General features: G+C 33.7%; 2 protein-coding genes and 1 pseudogene across 2 annotated transcripts; 2 read left to right on the top strand and 1 right to left on the bottom strand.

Annotated features, from left to right (window-relative positions):
* The first annotated feature begins 593 nt into the window (after window positions 1-593).
* Window positions 594-1,775, top strand: LOC132937224 (uncharacterized). The gene has a single exon (XM_061004043.1). The coding sequence runs from the start codon at window positions 594-596 to the stop codon at window positions 1,773-1,775; it is 1,182 nt and encodes a 393-aa protein (XP_060860026.1).
* A 15-nt stretch (window positions 1,776-1,790) lies between these two features.
* On the top strand, window positions 1,791-2,315 carry LOC132937212 (uncharacterized). Its single transcript, XM_061004036.1, has one exon. The coding sequence runs from the start codon at window positions 1,791-1,793 to the stop codon at window positions 2,313-2,315; it is 525 nt and encodes a 174-aa protein (XP_060860019.1).
* Window positions 2,316-3,422: 1,107 nt separating this feature from the next.
* On the bottom strand, window positions 3,423-8,052 carry LOC132937205 (glucose dehydrogenase [FAD, quinone]-like; annotated as a pseudogene).
* Window positions 8,053-8,733: the final 681 nt, after the last annotated feature.

Below are 8,733 nucleotides of genomic sequence, written 5' to 3'. Positions count from 1 at the left end.
ACCTTATGACAAAAACTGTGTAGTAACGAAACTAAAGGTACTATCAGATATTGCCTCGGTGTTCGACCCACTAGGATTAATCAGCCCAATAATCACGCGATTGAAAATAATGATGCAAAGGTTAAGGCTAACAAAAATCGATTGGGATGAAGTGCTACTGATTCAACTCTGCGTAGAATGGAAAAAATACCGCACAGAACTTGAGTCAATAAATTCACTGACAATTGACCGGTTCTTAAGTGGATCTGGTGCAATACAAAACGTACAGTTGCACGGTTTCGCGGACGCGTCAATAAAGGCGTACGGGGCGTGCATATATTTGCGAACGGTGAACGAGCTCGGTGAAATCACAGCAAGACTGATTTGCTCAAAGTCGCGGGTAGCTCCTTTAAAGGTGATTTCGTTGCCACGGCTTGAACTATTGGCAGCAGTACTACTCGCACGGATGACATATAAATACGCACCAATATTGCAAATGAAAAAAATACTACTGGTCAGATTCTAAGGTAGTGTTAGCATGGATAGCATCAGAATCATCGCGCTGGAAAACGTTTGTCGGACACAGAGTAGGGGAAATACAAGAGCTAACGGTCATGTCCGAATGGAATCACGTGAGCACTAAAGATAACCCGGCTGATCTTGTTTCTCGTGGCTGTGAACCAACTCAAATACAGAATAATCAGCTATGGTGGAAGGGTCCTGAATGGCTTAGCAAAAGTATAGTGAATTGGCCAAATGTTGACGCTCAATGGTCAAGCGAAATGGGTGAGATTCCGGAAGAAAGAAATACAACTATTTCAGTTGTAACAATCGAGTATGATACGTCCATATTAAACCGATATTCGTCATTGAACAAATTATTACGTGTAACGTCCTATTGTCGCCGTTTTATTAATAACGCCGTGTCGGGCAATGTCAAAATAACCGGTCCACTTCAAGCAGACGAGATAAATAACGCTACTACTTGTATAATTAAACTAGTACAGTATAACAGCTGGAGTGAAGAAATTACTGCATTGAGTAGCGCACGTCAAATAAGTCCGAAAAGTAAGCTATATCAACTCAAACCATTTTTGGACGAAAATAAACTCATCAGGGTGGGCGGGATATTTAAAAATTCCGACACCTTGGACATTTTTGAAAAACATCCAATTCCGTTTCCTGCAGATAGTCCGTGCATGAGATTAATATTTGTAAACGAACACGAGAAAACAATGCATGGCGGTCCACAGATAATGTTAGCGGCAATTCGCAATAAATATTGGCCAATTAATGGACGTAATATTGCGCGAAAAATAACTCAGAAGTGCGTTAAATGTTTTAAATACAAGCCAGTCGTGGTACAACCTATTATGGGCAATTTACCACAAGCTCGAATTGATCCCGCAAAACCGTTCCAACGGTCTGGTGTCGATTTCGCAGGACCATTTCTGGTAAAGTCGTCCTTACGGCGGAATGCGTCAGCTAATAAAGCATATGTATGCATGTGGGTATGTTTTATTACTAAGGCCGATCACATAGAGCTGGTAGGAGATTTAACTACGCAATCCTTTATGAACGCATTAAAAAGATTTTGTGATAGGCGTGGTTTAGTGAGCGATATATACTCAGATAACGCAACCAATTTTGTGGGAGCTAGTCGTCAATTGGTAGAACTTAAGACACTATTCTGGTCACCCGAGCATCAAGAAAAACTGCAAAGGTTCACTGCAAATAATGGTATTCGCTGGCACTTCATTCCAGCACGTTCCCCTCACTTTGGCGGTCTTTGGTAAGCTGCAATTAAATCGATGAAATCGCATTTGCTTAAGACAGTTGGTAATGTATCTCTTACATACGAAGAATTATACAGTATCCTTGTTCGAGTAGAAGCAATTTTAAATTCACGACCAATCACTTCGCTATCAGCTGATCCATCGGATTTAATAGCGTTGACGCCAGGGCATTTCTTAACTGGTGACATATTCCACGTTTTTCCAGAAGAAGATGTGACGGCCATACCTACTAATCGTCTAACCAGGTGGAGAAGAGTCACGCAGTTCACGCAACAGCTTTGGCAGAGGTGGCGTCGTGATTATTTAACACAACTGCAAACTAGAGGTAAATGGGCGACATCCACAGGACCCGAACTAGAAGTGAATTCAGTTGTGCTGTTGCGAGACGACAATCGTCCACCGCTACAATGGCGTATTGGTCGAGTCACTGAAGTACAACCAGGTGCTGATGGTGTGATACGCGTTGCCACCGTACGTACAGTAGATGGATCGTTCAAACATGCTGTACGACAGCTTTGTCCATTACCAATTGACACATAAAACATTTTTTTTGTTGTTTTGTTGTTAAATAATTGTTGTTTTTTTTTTTTTTAATATGTCATTAATTATAATTATTATATTATTATTGATTTATACTATTCTACATTTAATAATTGTTAATATTATGCACTGTATTGTGAAGCATCAAATGTATTGTAACCAAAATTATTATTATTGTTAATGTCTTATATTATGCTTTATTAGTTTATATACATTTAATGTAGGTCAAATTAATTAATTATTATATTATTGTTGAAATTATATTTCACGGTGGGCGGTATGTCAGATATGAACTATATGATATAATTATATATAATATTGTCGATGTGCATATCTACAAACCGGTCTCGCCAGCACTAGTCTCTATACATTGTTATCATGTTGCATATTTAGTAGTTAGTTGCGTTTTCTCCGTCGTCGGCGAGTGACATAAAAATAAATTGATATACAGTCCACACACACACACACACATATGATGTTATGATTTTTAATGTAAATATTTTCGAGAGAGAAAAATTCCCTTTTCCTCATCCAACAACAGTACCTATAGATTTTTGGAAGAAATTAGATATTTTGATGAAGAATAACAATGTCAATTATAATATTTTGGAATTTAAAACTATTATTTTTTATATTGTATTATATTTTCTGATTTATTTTTTTTAAATTCAATATGCATTTTTAAATTGGAACGCTTTTCCAAAATGTAATTCAACCTACGGTATTGTTATTTGGTAAAATTATTAAGAAGAGCAATGTAAATTTATCATATTATTATAATATAATATACCTAATTTAATAATAAAGACTGAGAGCTGATCAACTGTCTTCGGTCTGATTTATTTTTTGTTTACAATGATATAATATTTTTGAATTTAAATTTAAGATATCCTTTAGAATTTCACACACAATACCTAAATTTATTACCTAACCTATAGCTGTACAACAGAGCGGAAGGTCACATATATTTGTGTTGGTCACTGGAATTGATGAACTAATAAGTAATAACTTACTAATAATAACAAATAATAGTTATAAAAACTTTGGAAGTCAGTCGCTATAGTCGCTCTGCTGTATTCCTGTATAGTAATTATTGATTAAACCTCATCATTGATCGGAAACTGTAAAGGATATATTAAATTTGAATTTGATTACATTAATCATTGAGTACACAAAACGTCACGGAAAAGATATATAGATGTGTAGGTACATAATATAATTTAGAGATATATTTCTATAAGGATATTTAATTATATATTTTAATATTTATATTGCCATAAAAAATTCGTAATTTACTTTTCTACTAGTAATAGAATACCTATAACGTAGGTTGAACAAATATTTTTTTCAAAAACAATTTCCATATTATATCGTGTTTTATTTTATATTTATTATAATATTTGTACCTATTTAATATTATTTTACACAATGATATTTTTAGCAGAAGTGGAAGATTTTAAGTTTAAATAGTCATATTTATACGTAGTGTATATAGTCATACATTTACAGCAAGAGATCATTTTTAAAAGTTGGTTAACATATCGAATACTAATAAATAGTAAATAAAAATGTCCAACAACGAAAACACGATTGATAAGTGATAAATTAACCGATGATATAATACCAATTATAATTTATACCTAATTTATAAACATTAACATAGTAATTTGTAAGTCTTATTTTATATATTATTATATTGTTACTATAAAATATAATAATATACTTACTAAATATTTACTGTTAAGACTACCCCCATGAATAATATTTTAAAACTACAATAAATAACTAATTTGCTATTAAAGTAATTTATTTTACTTTTACTAATATGATAGTTTGAACTATTTTTACCTTAAATATCGAATATTAAATTGTCATCGTCAAGTGTACAATATAATAATATACGTACAATTTTCCAAATTGCCACGAATAATCGTTCTTTTTCGTTTAAATATCTAATTTCGACCAAATTTGAAACCCAAATATCTATAAAAAAAATAATTTTGTTCATGAAAAACATTTTTAATGTTTGGGTTTCAGTAATTAACACTTATGAAGAACCTTGTATTACATTTTCAAGCCTTAGTTACTTATTATACAATTAATTGAATACGTATTTTATTAATCTCTAACTACAAAATGATGTACACATTTTTTGTGAGGCCACATTAATTATTCTAAACAATTTTTTGGTAAAAATGTATAGATTATTTAGGTCAAATTTATTTTAAAATTATGTCAATACATATAAAAAAACATATATAATATATACAACTAAAAATCTTATTCTTAAAATTACAAGTAAAAAAACAATCAGTTTTGGGCTTTGGCTATAGTCATTACAAGCTTATAAAATGTACCTATGATGGAATAAGTACAATATTTCATATGAACAATAATACAATTTGTAACAATATTATTATTTTTCTTATAATTACTTTGTCAATGTTATTTTATTTTAATGTAAGTTTTGATTTGATTTTGTGTTGGAAAATAATCTTATAGTATATTAAATAATTAATTTGAATGTCTACCACCAACCAAACTATACAAGTATTGCGGATAAAGGAGGTAGATTCGTTGTAATTATAATAATGTTTACATTTTATCTAATTATTACAATAAATAACGTTTTAAAAAATTAAAAATTAAAAAAAATACATATGGTATAATGAACGTATATTTAATATTTATAAACTTAAATAAATTAAATTGAATCAAAATTATTTCTAATAAAAATAAAAAAGAAAGAACCATTGCGGTAATATTAAAACGATTTCAGTGCTATTTTTTTTTTTCATTCAAATTATTATAATAATAATATTATGCGTTCAAAACAAAAAAAAATATTAAAAAATCAATTTTTCGTATATTATTTTCGCTTTTCCTGCTGTCATACAGTCATAGAAACGGGACGGTTTATCATTACGCCATGTATCCTTAATCATATCCGCGGCCTTTTCAGCTATCATTATGACCGGCGCGTTGATGTTGGCGGCGACCAGCGTTGGCATGATGGACGCGTCCACCACCCGGAGCCCATAGACGCCGAACACTTGGAGCTTTGGATCTACCACAGCGGTCTTGTCACCCTCGGGGCCCATTTTGGCGGTACCCGCCGGGTTGTACGTGGACACGGTGTAGTGCTGAACCATGCACTCCCAGTAGGCGTCCGAGTGCCGTGGAACCGACTGACAACCGGGGAACGGTACGTCGTGCAGACGGCTGTCGAACTTGCGGAGAGACGCGGTCTGGGCCATTTCCAACACAAAATTGACGCCCCTCACCAGCGTGTCAACGTCCTCTCGGGCCGTCAGGTAGTTGGGCGAAATCTTGGGAGAGTCGAACGGGTTGGCGCTCCGCAACAGTATTTCACCGCGGCTCTTGGGCTTCAACAATATCTGCAAATATACAATAATATGAAATGTTGATTATCTCCACAGTAATCGCCGATGGGTGGGAAAGTGTCGGGGTTCAGTATATACCTACTATTATTGCCTATCGGACTCTGAATATTCTCAGTTCAGATTTAGACCACTAAGAAAGTAAAACCAGTGAACTTATTTCCAGCTACAATGTAAGTCTATGAAATTATTATTTTATTTTTCAAATATCTAAAAAATTACATTTCTTGAACAGCACTAAGTACTAATAAATATCAAAAACAATCTGTGCAATGAATAATACGTGTTCAATTTATACGTGAAACATTTAATGCAAAACAAAAAAATACCAAAGTACCTAGCCATTATCGATATATAAAATATTTAAATATGAGGAATATGTTTTGATGAAGCACTTGTGTGTATAAAGTATAAGCCCTATTAGTTATTGAGTCAACTACGATATACTTTGTGTAATTTTCATCTGATATTTTTGTTTTTCATATTTTTTTAATACATTTTACTTACAGGTAGAGCGGACCAAACGTCTTTGTGAAGAATCGATTTATACATAGAATCGTAAAAAAAATCTTTTAGCCCATGAGCTTTCCAAGTGTTGTTTCCACCAAGACCAGTGATGGTGAAACCAGACACTAAGTTCAACCCGATGTCTGGTTGCTCAGTAGACAGATTGCCGTGTTTCGAATTTATAAACGGCAATCCTTCAACACCAGCCATGATCGTTAGTAGCCCTTTGCGCATCGTCGCATAGCTGAATGCCGTATTGACGTTTTGCACTCTGTTATGCGTTACTGAAACCTGTAAAACAAACGAAAGAGCATGTAGTTATATTATAATTCACTGCATTGGGTATGTCATTACAATAGTTTCATAACATTCAAATAAAATAACTTTTTATTAATAAAATATCACCTCTCGGTTGGTCAAAAACGTCAGTCCTCCAAGTCCGATATGATCTTGAAGATTTTTTCCAACATCTAAACTAGAAATAATGGGTATACCCATTTCTGCCAGATGACTTTCAGGACCTATCCCGGAGATCATGAGTAACTGTGGAGAATTTATAGGGCCTGCTGACAGCAACACTTCTTTTTCTACCCGAACGTAGTACCTGGTGTTATTTTTTATCAGTTCAACACCGATCGTGATTTTCGTTACAGGATCTATGACAACTCGTGTGACAAGCGTATTGAGTGTCACGTGCAGGTTTCTTCGCATCCTGGCTGGTCCCAGGAATGCCTTCGCCGTACTGCACCTTGAACCATTTCTGATGGTGCCTTGTGGTACCATAAAACCAGTTTGTCGTTTGCCATTAATATCGTGTACATCGTAGCCCATTTCTCTCCCGGCCGCCATGAACGCTTCAGCTAGTGGGGTATTGGCCGGCGCTTCCGATACCGTGAGATAGCCGCCAGCCGAATGGTACGGAGTACGCGCTAAGGACGAATCTTTGTTGTCCTCAGATTTTTTAAAATATTGGAGCACGTCATTGTACCCCCAACCTGAATTACCTTGTTCTAACCAGTTTTCAAAGTCAATTGGGTTTCCACGCGCATACAACATATTATATAATACGTTGGACACTCCTAAAACCTTGCCCCGAGACCACCTACACCTTTTTTCATTCATAGCTGAAATATAAAATAATAAATTAAATAAATTACGTAATATTACACAATATTTAAATATGTTCCTATATATGTATGTACGTATGAATGTTTACATTTACCTACTATATTATCATGTTTATAGGAATATCTTGTATGAATGGGTACATTATGTGAAATGTTTATTTAATGTCCACAAATAATTGTCTATATTTTTTTATAGTAGGTATAGGTACTTAAGTATTACTCAACCAAACACGCTGTATCTTGAGACTCAGTTATATATTGCCAATCAGTATCGGATAGTTGCTGGTGTACAGTCAACAAAGGAACGTCCGATAGTATAGTTTCGTGTTCTCCAGCTTCTATTACTAGTACACTCCAATGTTCGACTTCTGTCAGTCTATTAGGCAGCACCGCACCTGAGTAATTGTTGTATTTGTAGTTCATATTAAGTGTGTTTATTTAACTTTGAAAAAATTATCGACACGATATTATGATAAAAAATATTACGAAAGTCTACAACGCATGTATACTATTATAATTTTATATATCAACGATATAATATGTATTATTTTTACCTGCTGATCCAGCGCCGACAATAATGAAATCGTAATTGCTGAGTATTGAATCCCCAGGAAAGTCTATGATCCCCGATGCAGTTTCATCAAGCAGATCGCCGTTGTAATAATAAATCATAGTTGCAAATAAAACGGCCAGGAAAGACATTTTCCTTCTAACTTGTGGAACAATTATCGCTTCTATCTCTAACATTTTTTTTTTATGTCCACCTCACTGAAATAGTGTAATAACGGAAGCGCAAAATGAACACTCGCCTTGTCTCGATTGATAATTGTGTATGTTTGCACGTTACGCTAAGAGGCTTCACTTCTATATGACCTAAGGGCTGTATAAACATATGTTAAATTAGGTTATCATATTATGATATTCAATGAAATTTATTTTCATTTTGAAACACTCGATCGGAACTTGGTTATTACATGATAAAAAAAAGTAACGTCCAATCACAACACGATTTGTTCGACACGATACGACACTCTGAAATGCAGCCGCGAATCCATCTTTAGGTTTTGATATTTTACAACCATAAGTACTTTACCTAGTACAATTACTAAGTAAAGTACTTATTGGTAGATTACATAATAAAAACAGATTCTTAAATAGCTAAGTACTTATATTATATTTATAAATTCTTACCGATCATTTCAAACTGTCGGTCTACAAATTACAGTTAAGATAAATTATATTGAATATAAAATCCAATACTATGGATAATAATTCTTATATGATATAACCTTTTATCGTAATATGTATTTTTAAGAAGCATAATACTTTTTTTTTTTTTTATTGAACCCTAATTCCGGCATCTATAGACATTAGCTGTTAGTA

Source organism: Metopolophium dirhodum, chromosome 1 (assembly GCF_019925205.1).
Source record: "Metopolophium dirhodum isolate CAU chromosome 1, ASM1992520v1, whole genome shotgun sequence".
NCBI classification, from domain to species: domain Eukaryota; kingdom Metazoa; phylum Arthropoda; class Insecta; order Hemiptera; family Aphididae; genus Metopolophium; species Metopolophium dirhodum.
Note: the sequence above shows the minus strand (reverse complement) of the source record. Positions and strands in the feature narration are given on the sequence as shown.

Excerpts from the sequence above, each read along its gene's own strand:
- LOC132937212 (XM_061004036.1), top strand. The coding sequence starts at position 1,791 with ATGAAATCGCATTTGCTTAAGACAGTTGGTAATGTATCTCTTACATAC.
- LOC132937224 (XM_061004043.1), top strand. The coding sequence starts at position 594 with ATGTCCGAATGGAATCACGTGAGCACTAAAGATAACCCGGCTGATCTT.